This window comes from Syngnathoides biaculeatus, chromosome 2 (genome assembly GCF_019802595.1).
Source record: "Syngnathoides biaculeatus isolate LvHL_M chromosome 2, ASM1980259v1, whole genome shotgun sequence".
Classification (NCBI taxonomy): domain Eukaryota; kingdom Metazoa; phylum Chordata; class Actinopteri; order Syngnathiformes; family Syngnathidae; genus Syngnathoides; species Syngnathoides biaculeatus.
In genome coordinates, this window is record NC_084641.1 from 29,770,321 (window position 1) to 29,796,347 (window position 26,027).

The following is a 26,027-nucleotide window of genomic DNA, read 5'->3' on the forward strand; positions in this document are numbered from 1 at the left end:
TTTTTGGGAATAATTCTGTTTTTCGGGGTGATATTTTTCCCTCTGTTTTCCGGACTAATTTTTTCTCCCTGTTTTGGGGGCTATTTTTTTCAGTTTTTCAGACAATTTTTTTGTCCTGTTTTTTTTTGGCCTATTTTTTCTGTTTTTCTGAAAAACAGGGAGAAATATTTTGTCTGAAAAACAGAAAAAAAGTAGTCCGAAAAACGCAGGGAAAAATATTAGCCTGAAAAACAGAAAAAATTAGCCCAAAAAAACAGGATTTTTTCCCCTAATACAGAAGCACACACATACACAAAAAAAATCCAGTTTTTTGGGAAATTTTTTTTTTCGTTTTTTTTCTGTTTTTTCGGCTAATATTTTTCCTTCTGTTTTTCAGGCCAATTTTTTTCTCCCTGTTTTTTGAGCTAATTTTTTCCGTTTTCCGTACTATTTTTCCCCCTCTGTTTTTTGAGCTATTTTTTTCTGAGTTATAGTATAGTTATATATATAAATATGTGTGTATATATATAAATATGTGTATATATATATATATATATATATAATATATATATATATAGTACACATTGAACTCACCCGAGAACGCGTGAACAACAAGTGACTCTTGCTAGACTCCGTAATAAGGAGAATGACCATCTTATTTACGTTGATAAAATTGTATTTTGATATGGGATTAAGAAATTAGCTACATTATTCTCCAGAAGCATATTGCTGTCACACACACACACACAAAAAAATCCTGTTTTTTAGGCTAATTTTTCTATTTTTCAGACTAATATTTTCCCCCTATTTTTTCTGGTTTTTTTTCCGAAAAACAAAGAGAAAAAAATTGTTTGAAAAACAGAAAAAATACACATGCACACACACGGAAATCCAGATTTTCGGGGTAGTAATTTTCCGTAATTTTTTTCTCAATTTTTTGGGCTATTTTTCCCCCTGTACCCCCCCCCACAAAAAAAAAAAACAGGGAAAAGAAATTTGTCCGAAAAACAGAAAAAATAGTGTTGCTGTCACACACACGCACACACACAAATCCTGTTTTTGGGAATAATTCTGTTTTTCGGGCTGATATTTTTCCCTCTGTTTTCCGGACTAATTTTTTCTCCCTGTTTTGGGGGCTATTTTTTTTTATCCCAATAATAATATAATAAACATTCATCCTGTTCGCATTGTTTTATCAATCGCCCCCGTTGTCAAATGCAGTATTTTTTTTTTTTATTACTGTTTAAAATTTTTGGCCGATGACGATTACGCAACGGTCACGTTTTATTCCGAAAGTCTGTACCGGAACGTCCTCGTAATTGCAGCGATGAGCTTTATTTTGAAGGTCCTGACCAGAAGTCTTTCTTCATAACCGTCTAGCTTGTCGTCGACGACGTCGTCATCGTCCTCGTCAGTGTAAACTTGACGCTGGTGCTGCGCTCCAGGGGAAAAACCGAACGCAGCACCTGCGCCCTATTTTGGGTCGGAACAGCGGAACCGCACACGCGCAACGCATCTCAGAGTCGTCTCGGAGAAGTCGAAGAATCTTTCCGGCCCGTATCGGTCCGTTTCTCTCTCTCTCTCTCTCTCTCCCTCTCTCGGTCTTGCAACTCGCGAGACGTGGAACTAAAAGTCTTCATTGTGGCCGGATGGGGGGAAGGCGCCCGTGACATGAACGGATGGAGTTGGGGACCACCTGAGGGGACGGATGGACCTCGTAAGGCAACTTTGCTCACTTTCCGCGCCGTGAAAACGCTCCGAGCCATGGGTTGAAGGAGCCGCCGTGCTCGGCGCATCGGGAGCTTCGAAGCTTCGGTGTGATCGATTGACACCTCCTGACAATCAGTGGGAGATCACAAATATTATCATAATCCAAGTTGGATTGTTGGATGGATTATAAACTGATATCTTCCAAAGTGTGAGATTTGTATTATTATTATTTATCTATTTTTTTTTCATTTTGTCGTTGGTGGTTTTCCATCTGTTTTAGCTTTTCCACTTGTTTGTTGCTCGTCACGATGGCCCAAACCCCGAAAGCGTCCCGGTCTGATTTGGTGGACTCTTTCAAGATGGCAGCAGACGATCAGGCAATCGACGGTCTCCTCTGCTCATTTTTCTGCGTTTTCCTCCGCACGGCGACGTCCCAAAGTGCACCGAAGATGTTCTAGTACTCACGCGGGCCCTCGCATCGGACGACATGTAGTCAACCCGACAACCGCCCGTTCGCTGACTTTTTTTCTTTCGCTTTTTTTTTGTTTGTTTGTTTTGTTTCGGAAGAGCCAAAAGCTAAACGTTTCGTTCCGTCCAGAGTCTCGTTCGCTCGCTCCCTCCCTCCCCCCCACTCATCAGGGCTGGTGGGGGGGGCGGACCCGCTCTTCCGCCATGGAGGCCAGCCCGGAGAGCCCCAACCGGGCCGTGGAGTACCTCCTGGAGCTCAACAACATCATCGAGAGCCAGGCCAAGCTCCTGGAGACCCAACGGCGGCGCATCGAGGAGCTGGAAGGCCAGCTGGACCGGGTCAGCCAGGAGAACCAAGACCTGAGACAGGATCGCGGCCCCAGGAGCGCGGGCTCCGACGCCCCGGAGCAGAACCACGATCGCGGCCAGCCGCTGTCGCTCCCCGTCCACCGCGACGGCGCCGCGTCCTCGGCTCAGGCCAAAGGCGGGGCCGCCACCGTGCCGGCGCCCGGCAGGGACAGGAGGACCCAGGCCAGACTGACCCGAGGTCTCTCCTGCGGCTCGTCCGCCGCCGAAAGAGAGCGAGTCCAACGCACCGACGGCGCGGACCCCGCCGACGCCACCGTCCGCAGGAAGTAAGTGCAGCGTCCGATCATTGACCATCTCTAAAGTCGTGATTCCCAACCGTGAAAGATCATCGGGTGTGCCGAAGGATGTTATCCGGTTTCACTTTTCCATCATTTCACGTAGCCGCACGTACGACATGTTCCACGTCTCTTTTACTTCAAAGACAAGCGTGAATGTTCCGAGGGGAACGTGACACACAGACACTTGGTGGAAATCTGCCGAGCTGACCCATTAAAAATTAATAAGATGTACACGCATTTATGGCATGGACAGTCTCAAGATTATGATTCTTGATTTAACACTCGAACGGCCTCAGAGAAAAGAACATTTTTAAAATATGTCCCTTTTTGTGTATATTCCATCACTGTAAGAAAAAAATAAGATAAAAAAAAAAAAAGTTAAATACGAATGGCACATTAATCGACACGTTAATTGGTCTAAAAATTATGACTTCAAATCATGGATTTATTTATTTATGGCAGTGACATATAATGACAGGCCGGACAATCAAACTCCCTTCCACTAGGTGGCAGAAGGTGCATAATTCGCCCAATAATACGCAGTTATTAATTACCGCTGGAAAAACAGAAGAGCACGCCATACATTAATGTCACCAAAACTATATATTTGACAAAAATGATTATCTTCTGAATTTTCCACAAAGATCATTTCTGGGCATTGAAGATAAAAAAATGTACACTGTGGCGTGAAAATTTGCCATTAATTGGAGAGCATTTCATTTACGTGCCCGTCACGAAATATTGCTGGCATTGATACTGTAGATGAATAATTGTAGATTATTAGTGGGAAATGATTCATTTTTGGGACCAGTCGAGTGAAACTGGATCTTTCCCTGCAGCATGCAGCGGTTTAGAATCGCCGCTAGATTTGCTAGCCGGTGAAAAATGGTCAGTCTTGTTGCTTTAAAAAAAAAAAAAAAAAAAGTTAAATTCTCAGATTGTTGTCGATTTATGTTTTTAGAGTACTAAAGTCACACGATCAAGAAAACACAAATTCACATGCCGCAACGTAACGGAACCTCGAGCACGTTCAACATGTGATATGCAATGCTAACGATTGTCTTGGCCGCCCTCGCGATCCGAGTTGACCTGTCCAAAGGTTCTGATTCCAGAACAGGTAGACTTCTAAAAGGGGGGCCTGGGGGGGGGGGGGGTTTACTCGTATTGAGGTTTTGTCAGATTTCATATTTCACCATTTTTTTCTCCTCTCGGTCAACCGTTCTCAGTCACTCACATTTGAAAAATGTACAAGTGTGGTCAGTCATGCCCGCAGATATACTGTTGTGAGTGTGGTCCACCAGTCATGCCCGCAGATATAAAGTCACGGGTTTGTGTTCTGTTTGTAATTATGAGTGTACCCCTTTAAGAGCGGAGGTAAACTAGGAAGTAGAAGTAGGCTGAGCAGCAGAGACCATGCGCTTCCATGTTTAAAAAAAAAAAAAAAAGATGTCAGGCTGTGGTTCACTGCGCTGCGAGTGCGAAAGGTGCGCAATTGCGCAGCTTAGAGGGAACGTCGGTAAAGACTACAGAAAATAAACGACGTCTTTCAAATATGTATTTCTACTCTTAACAAATATTACACGTGTGATTTTTCGTGCCCGACCGTGCGGATTTGGGAGCACCACGGCGCCCGTCAAATTACAATGACTGCGTCCTCGTACTTTTGCGTGGTGGCCTAGCGGTGAGCGCCTTGGCCTCAAACGTCCGAGGGTCGGGCTTCCAATAGTTGCTTATTTTCGCAGTTCTTTGTGTGGCCCTTCCTCCGCCACATTCCTAAAAACGTGCTTTAATTGAAGATTTTAAATCGCAGGTGTCAAACTCAAGGCCCGGGGGCCAGGTCCGGCCCGCCACGTGGTTTTATGAAAGCAAATCACGTACGTCAACTTCCGTGACTGGACCAAAATTTCAAATTGTCATGTCATGAATCATAATTTTGAGGTATTGGAAGAGTTACCAAACGTCAACAATAGTTGAAAAATGCATTATTCTTGATTTCTGATTCCAAAGGAATTCATAAATTTCACGTGTCAATATGATGAGGCCATAAATAACGCCCCTCTCAAGGAAACCGGAACTACAACGTGGCCCGCGACAAAAATGAATTTGACACCCTTGCACTGAATGTTTTTTTGTTTTGCCTCTGTGTGCCTTTTGATTGGGTGCTGACTAATCCTTGGTGTACCGCCTCATCCGTGACTGTTTTGGGATCAGGGGTGTGCAAACTTTTTCTTCCGATGACTGCGTACAGAAAAATCAAAGGGCCACTTTGTCATCCTTAAATTTGGTAACACATTATCCATGTAAGGAAAGCGATAACTCTCTATGCATATGTGCGAATATTTTATGCAGTATAACTCCAGTTGGCAGCACGGTGGTGCAACTGGCAAAGCATTGGCCTCACAGTTCTAAGGTCTCGGGTTCAATGCCAGCCCTCCCTGTGTGGGGTTTGCATGTCCTGCCCGTGCCTGCGTGGGTTTCCTCCGGGTGGGCACTCCGCTTTCCTCCCACATCCCTAAAACATAAAAAAAAAAAAAAAAAAACCCTAAATTGCGCGTAGGTGTGAGTGCGAGTGTTTGTCTCGATGTCCCCTGCGACGAGCTGGCGACCAGTCGTGGGTGTAACCCGCCTCCTGCCCGTTGGCAGCTGGGATCGGCTCCGGCACTCCCCGAGGCCCTTGTGAGGATAAGCGGTGAAGAAAAAAATGGATGGATGGATTTTCAAGATTTTGTTGTGACCAATGGCGGCCATTTCGAACCCAAACAGGAGGATCCAGTACTTGGCTCACGTCGGCGCCATATCTTACCAAATGATGCAAATGATGACTTTTTGTTTATTTTAATCTTTGCTTGAGGGACGCAAAAAAAAAAAAAAAAAAAAATGCAAATGGCCCCGGGGCCCCCTGAGGCGCCCCCTCCTCACACTTGGCGAGATTAGCACTTTTGCCGTTTTACTACATTCTAATTTTATTTTTGTCAAAATTACACTTGGGGATTAGTGTAGTCAGGTTCCGTTCATATCTATAATTGTGCATTTGAATTTTTTTGTGATTTTTATTTTGAATTCATCTTTGGCGTCAAAGGCCAGGCCGGGCCGTAGAGGTTTGCGACGTTCTCCTCGGACTCGATGCCGACCTGAATGTTTTTGTTTTTTTGAGCGCCGTGAGCTTCGGCAAAGGGCGAGAGCGCATCTGTCCTCGTTTAACACGCTCTGCTTTTGTTCCGGAAGCATGAAAAGCTCGCTGAGTAGGCAGCGATTGGTGGACAAACAAAAGACTGACATGGAACGTGACGGTCTCGGACGAGCCAACGATCTTTCCCGTCATTTCTGGACTTGATCTCTTTTTTTACCAAGGTCCCCGACGCTCTTACCGGTCTCCGATTCAGACTCAAGCGAGCCGCCGGTTCCAGAGCGGGTCTCGCGTTATCTGCGTGGCTGTTAAAGGGCCACACTGTCACGGAATGCCTGATTTTTTTTTTTTTTTTTTTTTTTAGTATGTTATTAATGAAAAACGGCAGCCGACGTGGACCCGTGCGTTTTTTCACCGCAAAACATGATTTTCACGTAAACAGCTTTTCGTAACTCCCGCAATGAAAATCCTCTCGAGGGATTTGTTTTCGAGAAGAAGCAGGAAGTGACATAAAGGACAGAAGCGCCCCCAAGTGGACTCGTTTGTTTCCATTAGTTTTACCCGCGGGAAGCTAGCTCCTTGTTCCTTCGTGTTAGCCAAAACGCCGGCTCGTTGCGTTTCTGGACATTGCGTGAACACTCGGGAGGACGGCTTTGCCCTTCATAAATTTGCAAGAGACCCGGTTCGTCGTGAAAAATGGATTGCGCGGGTACCGAACGACAGGTACGGCTTCGGCTGGGGCGGCTCATCTCCGGCGCCGAGGTGGCTTATCACGGTGCCGAGACGGGCCGCTTTGCAGCGTTGTCATGGCACGCGGCCGAGTACGCCATTGCCGATGGGGTTGTTCGTAGCCGCCGCCGTCGTCCGCCATGAACAACACCGCCGGTGGCGGCAGCGATAAACAATTGTTTATGGCTCATTCAGCCGCGAGCAACGACAACGGTGTAAAACGGCTGTGATGAGTCACCTCGGCGGCGAAAATGAGCGGCCTCGTCGACAGGGCTGAGCCGGCCGCCGGGGTGGCTCATCGCGGCGCCGGGCCGAGATGGCTCATCTCCACCGCGGAAGTGGATCGGACAGGGAGGCGGTCCGGCCGTGATCGCATGGATGACGCGCTCCCCGCTCATGTTTATTTTTTCGTTTTGACATCGAAGTGAATAATGTTATGTGTATTTTTCATTACAATATCTCATCTTTTTAGAATGTTTATAGGGATGACACTTGACCTTTGAGTGCTCCTGTGATGCGTTGGCCCTTTGCTCATTACCTGCGGGGGAAGTTTCGGGCCTGCTAGAACCTCGTCGTCCCCGGTCTGAGGTTGGTGGCAAAAAGTCATTTCGCTGGCAGTCGATCGGAACGCGGCGCGAGTGCGTCACGCGGTCGGACAGAGGAAACGGGGGAAAGGTTCTGATCCGACGCAGTGCGCGCGAAAGCGAAAAGGTGCAACGCACGCTGACTTGCCATCTGTCCACAGCGCCGCAAAAGGGGGAGACGACGCCTCGTTCTGGAAGCGGCGTTCTCAGGCCAAATGAATCACCCTTTTCTTGGCTTTCCTCACAAGTAGCAAAAGTACGTACACGCTACATACGTACAGGTAGCATATACGAAAGTGTATTTAACAAAAAAAAAAAAAAACAACTATTAAAAGTGAAATTAGTCCTTCCACTTTCCGAGTAAAGGTACAAAAAAAAAAAAATCAGACTGAAATCTTCATACGTGCAAAAGGGAAAACAAATTTATGGTCACTTATGTACATTATTTTCACTCATAAATTTTGTGACTATTCTGCCGTATTTTTATTTCGAAATACGTCAAACCCTCTGAAATTGTTGCAGAAATCAATTCATTGAACTTATCATTGTATTTCTTAAATCATCCCACTGACGAGCATGAAGACATTGAGGAGGGTACACGGATGATCAGCACCTCTACTTAGGAAATTCATCTGTTCCGGAAGTCGTTTTGTAATGTGAATTTTTCGTAAGTCGAAGCGCATTTTACATGTAAATACTCTAATCTGTTCCCAGAATAAATGCGTTTTTAAAAAATATCCTTGAAAATTCACGCGAGCAGTTTGGCCAATTTCCAGCTGTCTTTCACAACTTGTCCCAATTGAGTCACTGGTGGTGTAGTGGTACACACGCCTGGCTTTGGTGCGAGCAGCGTGGGATCGATTCCCGCTCAGTGGTGCCGTCGATATCTCCCCCGTGACTGACTTGCGACCAGTTCAAGGTGAAGTCCTCCTTTCACCCGAAACTGGCCGGGTTAGGCTCCGGCTCTCCCGTGACCCTCGTGAGGATAAGCGGCTTGGATAACGGATGGATTGTCCCAGTTTTTTATGTTTGCACCGTGCAAGTCGTCCCACCCCTCGCCCCTAATTCCTCTCACGTGGCCTTTTGGTCCATTTTGTTGCGCGATTGCGTGCAGCCCTGGCATCCCAACAAATCGGCTCCTCCGTTACGGTGGCCCGGCGGCTCCGTTTTTTTTTTTTAAACAGCTGTGCCGAGCTCGCATCCTCCTACCCCCCCCCCCCCCACGCTGATAATAGCGGTGTGAACAATGCCAGGCCTCGGGCTGCCGCTGATGTCCTTAAGCCCCTCCGCGAAGAAGCAACGGGGTTGAGAGTTGCTGTTTTTTTTTGGTTTTTGCTGGTTTTATTTTAGGACGGGTCACACGGCTGCGTTTCAGTGAAAGTGTCTCTTTACGTAACGCGCTGCTGTGAGCCCAAAATGTGTCGAAAGGGAAGGAATATGCACAACGAGTGTGCCAGACTTTCATTAGCGTGACCGCAGTATAATTACTGCTGGCCCGAGTGTCAACGTCACGTACACGTGCGCCGTTAGCCGCCGCTGGCTACCATCCTTGTGGAATTTTCTGAAGAAATGAGCCCCAGTATCAGTCCGTTGTGGTAAAGAGTGAGCTAAGTCGGAAGGCGAAGCTCTCAATTTACCAGTTGATCCACGTTCCGTCCCTCACCGATGGGGATGAGCTGTGGGTCGTGACCGAAAGAACAAGATCCCGGATACGAGCGGCCAAAATGAGTTTCCTCCGCAGGCTCTACCTTAGAAATAGGGTGAGAAGCTCGGTCATCAGGGAGGGGCTCAGTGTCGAGCCGCTGCTCCTCCGCATTGAGCGGATCCAGATGAGGTGGCTGGGGCATCTGATCCGGACGCCTCCCGGACGACTCCCTTGTCCCGGAAAGAGACCCCAGGGACGACCCAGGACACGCTGGAGAGACTGTGTCTCTCTGCTGGCTTGGGAACGCCTCGGGATCCCACCGGAAGAGCTGGAAGAAGCGGCTGGGGGAAAGGGAAGTCTGGGTATCCCTGCTGAAGCTACTTCCTCCGCGACTTGACCAGAGAAACGGTAGCGAATGGACCACGTCCCACTGGAAAGAGACCACGGGGACAACCCAGGACACGCCGGAGAGACTGTCTCTCGGCTGGCTTGGGAACGCCTCGGGATCCCTCCGGAAGAGCTGGAAGAAGCGGCTGGGGGAAAGGGAAGTCTGGGTATCCCTGCTGAAGCTACTTCCTCCGCGACTTGACCAAGAGAAACGGTAGCGAATGGACCACGTCCCACTGGAAAGAGACCACGGGGACAACCCAGGACACGCCGGAGAGACTGTCTCTCGGCTGGCTTGGTAACGCCTCGGGATCCCACCGGAAGAGCTGGAAGAAGCGGCTGGGGGAAAGGGAAGTCTGGGTATCCCTGCTGAAGCTACTTCCTCCGCGACTTGACCAAGAGAAACGGTAGCGAATGGACCACGTCCCACTGGAAAGAGACCACGGGGACAACCCAGGACACGCCGGAGAGACTGTCTCTCGGCTGGCTTGGTAACGCCTCGGGTTCTCTCCGGAAGAGCTGGAAGCCCTTGAAAATCCAAAATCCTCCCTCAGAAATAGTAACACGATAAACGATCGATTAGCGACATACTGCATGCTTGTGACTCCCGCCTACCGATTCTGTTTCATTTTCACTATTTGAGTTGAGTTTTTAGGACAAGTAACGCCGCTCGCGTGATGTTTGACTCGTTGATTGGGAGAAGCCAACTTGGAATTTGTTGATATTTTGCCAATGACGCTGATCAAAGCGATCCAGTTTTCTTCTTCTTTTCCTTTCGGCTTGGGGTCGCCACAGCGTGTCATCTTTGTCCATCTAAGCCGATCTCTTAACACCAAGTGCGCTCCTGTTTTCCCTCACAACATCCATCAACCTTCTCGTTGGTCTTCCTCTCGCTCTCTCTTCCTTGACAGCTCCATCATCGTCACCCTCCTGCCAATTTGCTCACTCTCTCGCCTCCGGACCTGTCCAAACCATCTCTCGGACCTTGTCTCCAAAACCTCCAACTTTGGCTGTCCCTCCCTCTAATGAGCTGATTTCTAATCCGATCCAACCTGCTCACTCCTAGCGAGAATTTCAACATCTTAAGTGCCGCTAGCTCCAGTTCTGCTTCCTGGCGCCGTCTCTGATCAGTCCGTCATGGCCGGCCTCACCACTGTCTTATAAACTTTGCCGTTCATCCTAGCGGAGACTCTTCTGCATCAAAGCGATGCAGTACGTTGCAAGCTAACAGTGTTATCGTGTTGAATTTCCACACAAAAACCAATTCACATTCTCCAGATCCCATCGTGTGTTTTTCAAAATCCCCCGCGTTTCGTCATTTTTTGGGGCGAATCTTACCCCCCTGCGGCTATTTTGGACACCCCGCAGTCACCCTCCGAATTGTGTGCGGTTTCCCCTCGCGACGTGGCAGGAGGAGGACGAGCATCGAGCGTCGGGGGTCAGCCCGGGGCCTCGGCGGCGCTGATACGGAGAGGAAAGCTGTTATATAACAAGTCAGGCTTGCGCAAATGGCTTCTTGACGGCTGGACCGCTGGCGGCGACGCGGGCCCCCGCGAAGGTGCCCCCGCGAGCCCGCCGCTTCTTTGCTCCCCACGCTCAAAAATGGATGTTAATTGCGCCAATGTGGAGAACACTGATGGGCTCTTCTTTTCACAAGGAGCTTCATTTGCTAAATTTAAGACACCCCCCCCCCCTCTCTCTCGCCCGCTCTCACACATACAGACCCACGTATGTACAGTCGCTGCCCCCCCCCCCCCCACGCTGCAGCTATGACTCAGACAAGCTGCACTTTTCCGCCGCTTCTCCCCCCCCCCCCCCTTTTTTTTTTTTTTTTGCCTCGGCACTCGTGATTCCTGCCGGCTTGATTGACACCCTCATAATGGATGACCGGGGTTTCGAATCATACAGTCACTTGGATACGGGGAGGCAAGTGGCGGGTGGGGCCCGGCCAACGCGGCTCATATATTCTTTCGGGGGGCGGGGGGCAACTTTCCCATCCTCCGTTTCATGGCGGCGGATTGACGGCGTTTATTTTGAGCTGGAATGAAAATGTTGCAATGCCGCGAAAAAAAAGAGACATTAAATTGAAATTGCGCATTTGCGCGGGGGTGTGCGGGCACGTGCGTGTGCGGGGGGGGGGGGGCAACCTGAACGTGGGCGGTGTTCATATGGCTTCTCTTCGGCAATTTCGGAGCGTGCGGGGCTTTGTGGTGTTTTACGCTCAAATCGCGCACGCATGAACGTTGACGTACGTTACAAGTCGGAGGCGCTTGAAGCGCTCCGCGAGAGAGAGTCCTTTGGACCGGGACCGAGAACCGAGCCCAAGCTGAAGGTTTTAAATTAGGGGTTGAAAGGCTGGTGAAGTGACAAAAGGGAGTTCAGAGATTGCAAATAAAGGATTTGAAGCGATGGGAAGGGTTTGAAATTTGGGTTTCGAGGCAGAATTGGCAGTTCGGCCAACGATAGGATTTAAAATGAGGGTTTCACGGAGGTTTGACGGTCTGAGCGCTCCCCCGTGCTGAAAAGTCTCCTCGTGATGAATGCGCATGCGTTACTAACGGGGGAACTCTGGGTACGTAGCAGACGCTTACTGGGAAATCTCCCGGTCTCATAGTTCCCCTTCTTCTACATAGAGGGAGCTAGCATACGTTATATCCTAACCTTAAAACAAAAGTTGATTTAAAAAAAATATATATATATATATATATATATATATATATACACATACATGTATTTACGCGCGCAGTGTACGTCTTTCTGAGACGTCCGTAGCGAATACGAACACTCGGCGACAAGTTGTCGAATGGCACGTGTTGAAGCATGGATGAGGATGTTTCAGACTGGCCGGAATTTTGACAAAATATACGCGTTAATCACAAAGAGACTTTGCGGCGCCAAGCGCGCTCAGACCGTCGCACCAGTTAAAAAAACAACAACAACAACAAAAAACATACCGGTAAAAGTCACTTCCTCGGCACATATATTCCACCGGTCTCACGCTCACCTTTTCCGCTCGAGTGCCCCGTTTAGTCAATTAGCCGAATGGCACATGTTGGAGCATGCATGGAGACGTTTCAGACTGGCCGGAAGTTTGCAAAATATACGCGCATGCGCATTATTGTACGCCGCATTCACACACGAGGAGACTTTTCAGCAGCGGGAGCGCTCAGACCGTCACACCCTGGGATTTGGGTTATTTTAGAGTTTTGGGGGTTTTCAAGACAAGTTTAGGTCTTTCCAGTTAGGATTTGAGGCAAATGTTAAGGTTTGAAATTCGGGTTTCAAAGGCTGATTTGGGGGTTTTAAAGGTTACCGTCTGAACCAAATGTTGGAGTTTCAAATTAGGGTGTAAAAACAGGATGAAAATTAGGGCAGGGGTGCTCAACGAGTCGATCGGGATCGAAATGTAGTACTGGTTGATCGCGTGAGATCCATCCATCCGTTTTCTTAGCCGCTTATCCTCACAAGGGTCAACGGGCAGGAGGCGGGGGACACCCCGAACCGGTCGCCAGCCGACCGCAGGGCACATGGAGACAAACAGCCGCACTCACAATCACACCTATGGGCAATTTAGAGTGTCCAATGTTTTAGGGATGTGGGAGGAAGCGGGAATGCCCTGAGAAAACCCACACAAGCACGGGGAGAACAAGCAGACTCCACACAGGCGAGTCCGGAGTTGAACCCGAGGCCTCAGAACTGTGAGGCCAACGATTTCCAGCTGAGCCCACCGTGCCGCCTGGCATGAGATCATGTGACAAAAAAAAGACGTCAACCTATCATCCGGAGTTTTTGTCCACGGGAGTTCGGAGGAAAGGGTTCGCTTTCAAACCAGGTTTTGAAGCACTGATTAGGGCTTGAAATTAGCATGAGCATTTTGGGCTCGGCTGAGGCCGTCAAGCCGGGTTTGCGTTACAGACGTGGCATCGTCATCGCCATCATCATCCTCCTCCTCCTCATCCTCATCAAGGAAATACTGTAGGTAAGTTTCCGACGGGAAGTGAAACGTCCTTGGACCGGCGCTCATTCCTGCGAGGAAAAACGAAATGCTGCTGTTGCTGTGGAAACGGGGAAAAACGCACCGGCGGCATTCAGCTCACCTCGCCTGTCTCGGCTCGGGGCGGGACGGGCAAGTCCTGATCTGGTTTCGCTCTTCTTTACCTAAGAAACTGCATCTTGCCGTCATTCCATCTATTTTTGAGGACATGGAAAGATTGTTTCCTTCCCTCCAGTAAAAGAAGAATTTTATGTACACAAAGCAATAGTTTGGCATTATGAATGCTTACAGCATGTCTACTGTTTGACACAAACGTGCCATGTGTACGCTAATTGTGCACGTTTAAACTGAGATGACATATTTAAACGAGTTGCGTGGGCGTGTGCACAATATGACGTGGGCAGATACTTGAATAATGAATAACTATTCCCGTCCCAAACCGATATCTTTATTGCCTTTTGCATTCAATCGACAAGCCGCACAGATGTCAAACTTGAAATATAAATACGACTTTTCAATGGCTTCAATTTTCAAAGTGTTTGTGAATTTTTGGACATTTCGAACGTGCTCATCGATCAAAATGACCTCAGATATGCAAAAAGGAAAATAGTTTTTCAAATCAAATTCAAAACAGCACAAATGTGTCATGGCGGCCGCAGCTGTGCACGTTTGTGTCACATGACGGAAAAAAAAAAAAGCGTTTTGTTTTGTTTTTTTTTTTTTGCCCGCTGACTTCTGCATCCGAAACTCAACCGGAGATGCGGTCGCGACCCGTTCGGAGCCGTCCACGCCGCGGTGTCATTTGCCGAAGGCGCGCGCATCACTTTGGACCCGGGATTGCTTTTCAAGCGCGTCCCACGGAGGAAAATAAGGGAGACCGGTTACCGTGGGAACGCCGTAAGCTCTTCCACGAAGAAGTCTGTGGGCGAGAGAGACTGAATAGAGGAGAGGAGAGGAGAGGAGAGGGGAGGGGGAGGAGAGGAGGGGCGATGGCGGGATGCAAGACGTCCAGCGGGATGGAATGACGACACGAGGGGACGCACCCGTGGGCGTGAGAGGCCTCGCGGGTGAATTGGAAAAAGTTGGGCCGCGAGCACGCTCATATCTAACGCAGGGTGCCCGCTTCGCACGGCCGCCGCAGTCGATGGTAAGCGTTGCCCCTCCTTCTCCGAGCTTTTCGCCTGGCGCTCGTCGCCGTGCGCCCACGCAGGCAGTCCGCACTGTTGCCAAGCAGCGGGAGACTCGAGCGTAGAGTGGGGGGGGGTTGGCGTACAATCCCCTACCCTTAACTTTAGGCCACGGCGGAGCGTGTGCGGCAATCAAGCGTCTTTGTTTGACAGCGGGAGTCGGGCGGGTCACGCGCCGGAGGCGGATGACGCAGTGCACGCCCACTCGCAAGCAAAACAGCGAAAGTGGCAGAGATCGGATTGGCGACATTGCGGCCGAGATGAAGTCCACGCAGGCGGCGTCACCCACGCGCCGACGCCCCCGCCTGCCGGCGTGCGCGTCCCCCGTTTTGCGCGTTCACGTCCCGTCACGGCGTTCCCTCGCGCTCCGCCCTCGGCCTCCTCCGCGTTTGGACCTCTCCCGCTCTCGTGCAGCGCGCTCTCCTCCCACTCCTGCAGCCTCGGTCAACTCTTCCAGAACACGCCACCTCGCACGTGCGCGGGCCTCACTTCCTGCGCCCGACTCGAACCTGGCGCCCCGTTTGTTGTTTGCTTGGACGGTGCGCTTGCGCTTGTGCCGACCTTCTAATTGCAGAGACGTAGAACGGGAGTCATTTGTATTCCGTGCCAAAGGGTGAGTTTAGCGATATAGTACGACAGTGAAGAAAATAAGTATTTGAACGCCCTGTGATATTGCAAGTTCTCCCACTTGGAAATCACGGAGGGGTCTGAAATTTTCATCGTAGGTCCATTGTGAGAGAGATCATCGAAAATGAAAAATCCAGAAACACGATGTGTGATTTATTTGTGTGATACAGCTGCAAATAAGTATTTGAACACCCGAGAAAACCAGTGTTAATATTTGGTCCGGTAGCGACAGAGGTCAAACGTTTCCTGTAGTTCTTGACTCCAGGAGGGATTTCGGCCACGGATCGTCTCCAGCTGAGACAGGTTTGTGGGCTGTCGCTGAGAAACACGGAGTTTCAGCTCCCTCCAAAGATTTTCCATTGGGTTTAGGTCTGGAGACTGGCCTTGATATGCTTCTTACGGAGCCACTCCTTGGTTTTCCTGGTTGTGTGCTTCGGGTCATTGTCACGTTGAAAGACCCAGTCCACGACCCATCTTCAATGCTCTGACTGAGGGACAGAGATTTATTCCCCCAAAATCTCACAATACATGACTGCGGTCATCCTCTCCTTGATACGGTGCAGTCGTCCTGTCCCGTGTGCAGGAAAACACCCCCAAAGCATGACGCTAGCACCCCCGCGCTTCACAGTAGGGATGGTGTTCTTGGGATGGAACTTCCTCCAAACACGGTGAGTGGAATTATGACCAAAAAGTTCCATTTTGGTCTCATCTGACCACAAAACTTTCTCCCATGACTCGTCTGTACCATCCAAATGGTCAACTGAAGACGGGCCTTGACATTTGCCGGTTGAAGCAGGGGAACCTTCCGTGCCGTGCGTGATTTCCAACCGTGACGTCTTTCTCTGGTGTCTTTGGTCTTGACCGTGTTACAAGTTCACGCCAGGGCTCGGTCCCTTCACCTTCTCATGAAGCAACTGGTCTGACTGAACAGGACGTGTTTGTGAGGATAAGCGGACTTTAATTCCTAATCCCTGGGCCATTTTGACCAGAGCACGTCACAGACACTTTCTTAAGACCCTTCGTAACTGTTTTAATTTGTTCAAATGTCTCCGAAGGGACTCGAGCGCGAGCGCTCATGAAGCACAAATGCGCTCCTACGGGTGCGGTGCACAGAGGAGAAAAATCCAAGCGGAGATCGTCAGTCGTCGGTAGCTGCTGGTGAAACACAAATATGTGTGCAAGCGCAGCTCGGGCTTACGTAACAGCACCTCCGCTACCAATATTGAGCACATCCAGCAGTTCATCCGCCGCGCGGATCGTATCTCGCCGCTCGTCCTTTCGAGGTTTACAATCTCGGCGTGAGCTGCCGTGTTTCACGCCGTAAAAATAACTTGCTACTGTAATCACGTTTTAATTAGAATTTCACATCACTGCCCGCTAAGCGGAGAACGCCGTGATGGCGTCACACCAACTCTACCGCCGCACTTCTCAAATATTGTCGCGGTGAATAATGAGCGCAGGTTAAATGACGTTAGATTCCCAAACGATTTTGTGTAAACCGAAGCAAATACGCTGTCCGGGATTCTGACGAGCGAGGCTGGAGTGTATCCAAGCCGACCGCGAGTGAGAGGTGAAAGGTCGACCTCCGATGCCAATCAAACGTCTCGGCGAGGGTTGCGGTCGGCCGAGATGCCTCAGCGCAAGCTCGCTGACGTTTTTATTCCGTCGGGGGAATACGTGTGAGGTTTGAGGGACCGCGAGAGGAGCTGGATCCATGAATTTAAGAGCGGAAGGACGGACGTTTCGCCGTTTTGGTAGAAAACGGCTTCGTCGGTCAGCCCGTTTTTTGTCACTGAGCTGTGTGGACTTTTGTGTGAATAGGACGCATGCGATGAATATTCCAATACTTTTCTCAGGGCCTGGGAAAATCCACACTCGGGCTCATGACATAAACTCTGAAACGGCTGGTTCGAATCCAGACAGCAGTTGATCAGGTGTAAAAATCGGCTCACATTTTGAATGACGAACTGCACTCCCTTGAAGTGCCGCATCACACTTGAGGATGTGGAAAGCAAAACAATGTGAGGGTAAATAAATCCCGCTGGAGCAGAGAAGAGAAAGAGGCGAGATTAAATTGAAATATATCATAAAGCGTTCAACTTTTTTGGAGGTGACGCCGAATGTGCGTAATCCGCAACAGCAAGAGCCAAAAAGTTCTCGAGTAGTTAGCGGTAGCGCGACAGTCAGTGTCAGGCGAGAAGGACACCGGATACTTTCTTCAAGTACGGCTTTCCGTGGGTCAGCGTCTTGCCCAGCTTGTCAGTAAAATTCAGCTTTGTAAACCACTGTAATGACCGACAGATCCCTGCAGATGGCGGCATTGGGTGCGAGATCGGCACAGCTTTTGAGTGGAAGATGAAGATTAAGTGGCGACAGAGTCGCCAACACGTTGAAGGTCGGACAAGTTTCGGCACCTCGAACTTGAACAGAAAACAGTACAACCTCGGTTCTCGACCAGAAGGGGGTTTGAAAAAGTGAATTTGTTCGAAAACCGAATCAATATTTCCCATTACGTTTCATGGAAAAAGAAATAATGCGTTCGACACGGTCAAAAATGGGCTTTTTAAAGCATCTTTTTTTTAGGTTTTCCTCATAATAAACTGCATAGTAGAAATACTTGTATAGTTTAGATACATTCCAGAAGGCGGTTCGAAAAGATAATTTGTTCGAAAACCAAATCAATATTTCCCATTCCATTTCATGGAAAAAAAAAAAAAATGCGTTCCACGGCTTAAAAAAAATAGGCTTTTTAAAGCATTTTTTTTTTTTAGCTTTTCCTGATAATAAACTGCATAGTAGGAATACATGTGTAAATACTTTATATAATAACATAATCTAAGAAATGGTTTTTTTATGCTTAAAATGCGGGTGCCACAGTGGATCAGCTGGTAAAGTATTGGCCTCACAGTTCTGTGGTCCCGGGTTCAATCCCGGACCCGCCTGTGCAAAGTTTGCGTGGGTTTCCTCCGGGCACTCCGGTTTCCTCCCACATTCCAAAAATATGCGACATTAATCGGACACTAGATGACAGAAACAATATTTTCCTGTTGTAAGAGGAGATTGTACTCTTTCTTCTGGTACTGTAGGTGGGTGACTTCGATTCTGGCGTATTTTCTAGGTCTTCGAAATGGCAATGAAAACAACCGCCAGCACGCTTGTGACTGCAGTTTCAGGTTTCCCAAAAGAAAGCTCGCGAGCCAACATAAAATCGAACAAAGTTCTCCTTTTAGACGGGATTCAATTTCAGTTTTGCGTCGGGTGGGCGCACGCGGCGCAGACGCCCGTTCCACGAGCCGAGTGGACCGGCGCAGGGTGGCCGTCTCTGCCGAGCGTTGTGCTTTTCTTTGCCCGAGTGACGGACGGGGACAGAGCGGATTCATTTCGGGTGCATTTTGTACGCACTTTTTTCATCCTGGAGGAATATTTAGAAATGGAGGCAAACCCGCGTTTATTGTGGGGGCGACGGCTTGGAGGCTCATCCGCTATCGATGAAAGTCATGCAGCGTATTTTGGGATTGTTTTACCCCTTCCACACACGTGAAATTGATCATGTATGATTTTTTTTTTTTTTTGGCGGGGTGATTTTTAAACCGATTTGAAGACGTCGTTACAATCCAGTGACGGCAGCAGACGTGCAAGTCTGCCGCAAGGTCTTCTGCAAATTGACTGGTTGGAAGACGAGAGTTCAAAAATGTCATCGGGGATTAGTCGCATTCTAGAAATAAATAAACATTGTCGTATGGTAGACTTCATTCATCAGATAATCGGATAAACCTCGACGGATACCTTTTAAAGCTCTAAATGGCAGATTTCGGAGATACACGGATACTGTTGCCCATGTGGCGAATAACTTTTGGCTACATCGCTTGATTTTTGATGATCATTTTTCCATACAAACTGGGATTGCACTCTCACGTAGAAGTAAATATGCCAGGAAGAACGAGTGCAGTAATTTCCAGCCTATAAGACGTGACTTTTTTCACACGCTTTCGACCCTGCGGATTATGCGGTGATGCGGCTAATTTGTGCGTTTTTTTTTTTTTTTTTTTTTTAATTCTAACGGCCTCAAAGGGGCCTGGATTGGAAAAGGTAAGAGTGAGACCGGTGGAATGTATGTGCCGAGGCAGTGACTTTTACCGGTCCGGCTGTGTTAGCGCTGTGCTAGCGTGTTACTGCCATGTCTCAGTGATTTGTAACAGTATGTTTTTTTTTTGTTTTTGTTTTTTTTTTATTGGCCCTGTTAGCACGGCAGCACCAGCATTAGCGTTAGCGTGGTGGCGCTAGCATTAATCTCTTTCTTTGTAAATATCTCACGTTTCAATGTGGGTTTCAACGTGGACACTTGCGGGTTTTACACGGCTGCGGCTTACGTATGTACCAAATGGTGTTTCCTTTACAAATGCGCTCTGTCGGCCGGGAATGACGGTACATTAAAGTTTGGGATCATTTCAGACTTAAAAAAAGAAGATAAAGTGCAACGTGGCTACTGCAAAGAAGAACTGGTCTCCAGAAAGGCACAACAAACGCAAACATGCTTTGCTAATTTAACACAGCCTCCCACAAGTAGTTGGAATGAATTGGAAACCCTCCCCAGGTCGTCACAAATCGACAGCTGGTGAATGTTCAGTCATTTGACTGGAAAAAAAAACAGTAAGAAGACAAATGTGTAAAAAGCAAATTGATGCGCCACAAATGATGCCCGGACACATTCGACCTGTACACTGGCTAATATTAGCGGGCCTTCTGCTATCCCGAGGTGACAACAGCCAACCCTACACTCCCGTTCGCTAACTCCAACGTCAGTCAACAGGCCAAGCCCTGCCTCTTCAAGTCACACGCATCCAAAGTCACAGGTACTACAGTGCACAACCTGAGAATGGTGACACCCAAACGGACAAAATTCATAGCTAACCCTCAGCGGTGTATTTTGTATTGGCTGGTCTTGGCGCATCTTGGCACATCTGCCTCGTAGTTCCGAGGACCTGGGTTCAAAACTCTGCCCCGCTTGTCTGGACTTTGGATCTTAGCCCGTGCTGGTTTTCTCTGTGTCGTCCGGTTTCTTCCTTCAGTTTTTTCTTTTGGCTTGTCCCGTTTGGGGTCTCAAATGAACCCTCGTATTTTTGGGGCCGCGGTTTTTAACGCCCCCTTGTGGAGTGGAGGCCCCAGTACGATACAAACTCAGCACTTTTGGCTTACCAAACCAACGCTCGATTCACCGAGCTACGGGGTTTCTTCCTATGATCCAAAAAACTGCACGGTGGGTTAGTTGAGGACTCGAACTTGGTCGTATGTGCGAAGGTGTGTTCGAATGGTCCTTTGCTTATATGCGCCCTGCGATTGTCCGGCGACCAGTTCAGGGTGTACGTGCGTGGCCGCGACCCAAGTGAGCATAAGCGGTACGGAGAGTGCACGGATGGACGGATGGGCTGGTCGCGGCCTGGATCCTAAATTGTCCCACTTCCGCTTGAATGTGCCATCCATCGTGACTTCTGCTGCTTCTCTCATCCCCGTCGCTGCTTTTGTTGCTGATCTCTTTTGTGTGTCTCTGCTTTGTGTGCGTGCGTCTGTGCGTTTTTGTCCTCCATCCCCGCCGTCAGTGTGCGACCACGGTCCATCTCGGGCCAGCAGCCCACCTCGGCTCCCGGCACCCCCACCGCGGCGGCGGCGGCGGCGGCGGGCGGCTCCGCCCTCGCTACCCTCTTCTCCGCCAGTCTGACCGTTCACAGCTTCGTCAGTCTCCATCAGTACTGCTGCCCCTCCACCGACCAAAGCTTGGAGCAGAAGGACAGGTAAGGAGGCTCCTCAAGCCATTTCCAAGTGGCCCCCGCCCCCCTCTACACCCCCTTGCACAAATCTCACCGTCTGTCCAGTACAGTGGTACTTTGACTTACAGGTGCCCCCGTCAGTGATTATTTTTGTTTGTGTTACGGTTGGAATATATCAGGAGTTTTACTCCGGGAAGTTACGAGTTCCACCTACTGCCTGCCGTTTTCAGGAGTATTTTGCCTGATCTTTCAAGACCCACAGAATCTTGTATCCGGTGACAATATGAACACAACGCAGGGCTCGAGTTGAACATCGCTAGCATTTTTTTTTTTTTTACACAGCACACACTTTTCTACTACCTCCGCCGACACCTCCTCTGTTCATAGCATAATTTCCTCAATTTCCAGCGCATTGGCATTTCCATTCCTCATAATCAACGTGGCGAGCCGAGAACCGCTGTCTCGTCTTTATCTTCGACTCAAAAGCTGTGCTGGTTCTCAGATCCAAAGTGATGCGTCGCCACCACCTTCAGGGATCTGTTCGTCGTTACAGTCATTTACAGTTTTCCGGTCAAGTGGGGGCAAGACCCTCCTCCATGCCCACCAGTTGAAAAATATACTTTATGAATCGATTCGGCGTCGGTAGTAAATGGTTGGATTGCACTCGGTGAATTTAAACTTCCGTGGCAGTAAATGACATTAAAAGTCATCTTAAATATCGTTGAGGAAATATTACGTTGCGTAATCCTGACTCTAAAACAATACAGTAGAATTGAAAAAGTGAAATGCCCGTAGTAAAAACAAAAATGGAGCGGCCAGGCTTGAGAAGCTTTTTAAGGGAGATGGCCTTTATTCATTTAACAGTTTGAATGGAACTTTGTTGTTATTTTTTAGATGTGAGAGTGCAGGAATAGAAGAAAAAAAGTAGACGGCTTCATTATGCCCAAAATATCCCAAAACGTACACTGGTGTTGTGTGGATTGTGTCTTTCCGAACCTAATCACATGTCACAAAACCTACTTTTTCCTTTATTTAAATAAATTATTCTCTTTATTTAAAAAAAAAGGAACAAAAAATGGTGTGTTTTTGGGGTGCTGGAACGGATTATAGGCATTTCCATTCATTTCAATGGGGGAAATTGATTCCGCGTACGATTTAATGCGAGCGATGAGCTTGGTCATGCAAGAAATTTGTCGTAAGTGAAGGTACCACTGTATTCCATTCTCCAACACACTTATCCAAGGACAGTCCCAGCCCGGTTTTCTTTCCCAAACGATTCCTCCAGTTGAGCGCCACGTCACCGCATGATGGTTCAATACCGCCGTGAACTGTACTTCTGTAGCATGTACAGTATAGTGGAACCTCCAACACAATCGGTTTGAGAAGAGTACACGTGTTGTACAGTACAGATTTTTGAAAATGCATTATTATTCATACTTCTACAATTATATTGATATTCACTTACAAAACAAGTGAAGAAAGTAGATATAACGTGATCGCATTTCGATCGTTTTTTTTTTTTTTGTTTTTTTTTTGCTACTTGGGAAACGTTTCAGTTCTTGTCCGAGTTATTTGTACAGCCCTTGATCGCAAAAGGAGTCGAAAAGGGCTTCACGGGACAAGACCGACGACTTCCCCCGACCTAAAGATGCTAATCGGGCAAGGAAAAACTTGAAAAGCCCATCACGGGGGAAGACGTCGATGGAGGGATTTCCCTTTTCGGCTGAGCACGCTGAGGTGCCTCCGGGAGGTCTCCGGACTTTGGCTTCGAAGGCTCCACTGTACTGTTTCGAAATTGCCGACGATTACTGCATGCCGCCCGTTCCTGCCGTGGCTTGCCGCCGCCGTCCTTCTGCTTTGTTTGTGGCTCACTCTTGTCTTCATTCTCTTCTTTGCTGTCGTTTGACTGCCTTTCCTTCCGTCTCTCCCCTCCCAGAGTAGAGGGGGAGGATGAGGGTGCCCACCAGTTCTGCTGCTCAGCTTCAGGCTGCAGCAGCCCCTCGTCTCGTTGAGCCGAGCCGAGCCGAGCCGACGCGTCACCGAAAGTGCGACCGGCTCGCTGTCGAGACCAATAGACGCAATGTGATGGACTCGCGACCGTTCATTCCGTTTACACTGTCGACATCTGATCGCTGTACCCGTCCGTTTATGTTGTGGTACCTTGACTTCAAGGTGGATTTGTTCAGTGACTCTGCTTGGAACTCAAATCAAATCGATTTTCCCGATTGAAAAGAATAGAAAAGCCGTGAATCCGTTCCAGAATCCCCATAAACACCCTAAAATGACGTTGTTAGGTGATTGTTCCGCTTAACTTTAGGTTGTACTTTACTCCGGTAGTTCAGTCGAGCTTTTCTACGCCTTGGGCAGCTGACATAGTTGAGGCCTTTTCTTAGAAAGGAGCACTTAAAAGCAGTAGTCCATGCCTTCTTCATTAAATCTGGGCTGGATTACTACAAAGTACTTTACTGTGGAGTAAAAGCAGTCCTCCCACAAACGTCTCCAATGGGCTGAAACGCTGGAGTTTTCCTCTCAACTGGAACGCTTAAGAGGGAGCACATACTCTCGCTTTTGTTCTGTCCTTCCTCCACCGGACGTTCGTGCACTTTACAGTTCATTTGAAAATCCAACTGTTTGTTTTCATGTCTCGAAATGGTCTGACTCCGCCTTACCTCGCCCAACGCCACAGTCCCTGCGCTACTTCCTGTTCCCTCAGGTCAGCTGACCAACTGCACCCGCAGTTCCTAACGTCTCAGTTTTCCAGCAACCTCACAATCACATCTGACAAGCTTCCTCACTGTCCATTTATAAAACCCAACTCAAAACCTGTTCTTATTCCTTGGCGTTCAACTCAGCGCGAGACCTGGCCCCTTAATATTTTTGTCTTATTTTCGTTTATATTTAAGCTTTGCTATGTTCAATTTTCTTGTGTTCAAGTTTTTTTATACAAAAAAAGTTGAGTTGAATTGAGATTTTAATAAGCAAATTTGCTCTGTAGCGTAAATCTCTTGAAAAATGCAGTAGTGTTCAAAGTAATACCTGTCCAATGTGACTCACCAGATTCATCCACGTTTTCAGTGTACTTTTTGATCGCTACGTGGCAAACAAGTTAGCAGTAGGTCCAGTAGATTAGCAGAAAACCAACAAGACCCAGCGTTCGCGATATACAGTACACACGCTTAAGGCTGTGCAATTGGGCAATTTTGTCGAAAAGGGTGCGTTAAAAAAATAGCGGCGTGGCGTTCAATCAGTGAGGTCAATTTTGTGGATCAGGTGGGCCCGATTTAAGGACGAAGCCAGCGCCGGTTGAACACGCATTTCTCCTTGAAAGGCTGGGGAAAATGGGTCATTCAACACATTGTTCAGACGAACACTGTACTTTGATGAAAAGTTTGATTAAAGAGGGGGAATCTGAGAAAGAGGTGCCAAAAAAATGATGGGCTGTGGAGCTAAAATGATCTCGAATGCCTTAAAATGGAGAGCAAAACCGGACAAACGTGGCAGAAAACCGAAGACGGCCATCGAAATGGACGGCAGAAGAGGCAGAACGGCAAAGACAGACTGGAGTGACCCGGAAGTACTGCGACGGCGAGATTACGTCTGTGTGAAACTAATCTGTTGACAAAAATGTACCTGAAAGTGTTCAAAAAATACATAAAAAGGCACGTGCAGAAGAGGCTACAATTTGCCAAAGAGCACATCAACTGGCCTCAGAAAGAAATTGGGGAACATCTTGTGGACTGATGAGAGTCAAATTGTCCTTTTTTGGGTCCGGGGGCCGCAGACGGTTTTTGAATTCAAGCCAGAGTACACAGTGAAGACCGTGAAGCGCCACGATTTGGGCACGTTTCTCCCACGATGGTTAGCGCATACCAGGGATCGCGGTCGGGTTTCCAAGAGGTCGTTCCCTTGAAACGCGTGTTTCAAGAAAAACGCACGAGTAAACACGCAAAGTCTTGCTTCCAAAACAACAAAGTTCAGCGCCATCCCCTGACCTTAACCCAACCGAGAACATCAAAAACCGCCGTTTCTGAAGCAAAACCAAGAAACGTACGTGGATTGTGGAATGCCGTTAAGGAAAATCTTGGAGTGGAATAACAGATGAAAGGGGCCACGAGTTGATTTACTCCACACCACACAGATGGGAAGTACTTAAACAAGAAAAACTGGTCATACAACTAAATATTTGTTGAGTGATTCAAAGGATCGGTAAATCCCAGAAACAAAAAAAGGTTGTCAAGGCAACGGCAGACTTGCTACCTTTTTTCAAATAGCCCAGTTGCACACCCCTCAGAGTGTGTAGTGTATACCACGAATACTGCGTTTTGTTGGGTTTTCGGAGAATTTACTGCACGTACTGCTCACTTGTTTGACATGTAGCGATGAAAAATATTGCTACGTAATCTCTTTAGTCCCATTGGACTGCTATTATTTTGAATACGACTGTATGAGGTCTGTCAGAATGGCTCCAGGACACGTGTCACGAACGATACAGTACAAATACGAAAAACAATAAACTCGAGGTTTACTTGCCCCATGAGCCCAAAATCATTTCCCCCTCCATCTTTTCAATGCTGTCGTGCGATTCTTCCCGGATCGTCGTCGCGGCCATCTTGACGTCTTTGTCGCGGGTTTCCCAGTCGGGTCGGGTGTGTCGGGCGGGTTGCTGTTCTTCTCGGCTGTGTTGCCCTCCCAAAAACCTTCACAGATGCTTTTGTGTTGCTTTAATGTCATATACGTATACATATATATATATTTTTTTTTTTTCGAAATTCCACTCCTGGAATTTTTCAGACGCTCTGTTGTACTTTGTAGTAACACTTATAATACTATATAATAATAATAATAACAAAAGAATATAATAATAATAAGAACAAGTATGAAAAAAAATCCACATAATTGTGACATCCATGTTCCAGTTCACTTTTATTTTACTGAATCTTCTTCAGTTCGTGTTTTTTTTTTTTTTTCCCATTTTTCCTCACACCTCCAAAATGTCCTCTTTTCCATCCGTCCATTTTTTACCCGCTTATCCTCACAAGGCTCGCAGGAGTACTGGAGCCTTCTTAAATCCAGGTTGAAAAAAAATTCTTTTTTTCTCATGATTTTTAGAATATATTCACTTTTTGATTATATTACTTGCACTGTATGCGGTTTTAATTCATTTTTTTTTTTTTATTG

The 26,027-nt window shown here is 48.0% G+C and overlaps 1 protein-coding gene across 1 annotated transcript; it reads left to right on the forward strand.

Annotated features, from left to right (window-relative positions):
* Positions 1–1,361: 1,361 nt before the first annotated feature.
* Positions 1,362–20,936, forward strand: LOC133514561 (uncharacterized). Its single transcript, XM_061846368.1, has 2 exons — positions 1,362–2,792; positions 20,682–20,936. The coding sequence occupies exons 1-2, from the start codon at positions 2,362–2,364 to the stop codon at positions 20,875–20,877; spliced, it is 627 nt and encodes a 208-aa protein (XP_061702352.1). The 5' UTR covers positions 1,362–2,361; the 3' UTR covers positions 20,878–20,936.
* Positions 20,937–26,027: the final 5,091 nt, after the last annotated feature.

What these genes read in the sequence shown, in the direction of transcription:
- LOC133514561 (XM_061846368.1), top strand. Translation starts at nt 2,362, where the DNA reads ATGGAGGCCAGCCCGGAGAGCCCCAACCGGGCCGTGGAGTACCTCCTG. An exon ending in GACGCCACCGTCCGCAGGAA is followed by an intron (nt 2,793 to 20,681) that starts GTAAGTGCAGCG and finishes CCCCGCCGTCAG; the next exon opens with TGTGCGACCACGGTCCATCT.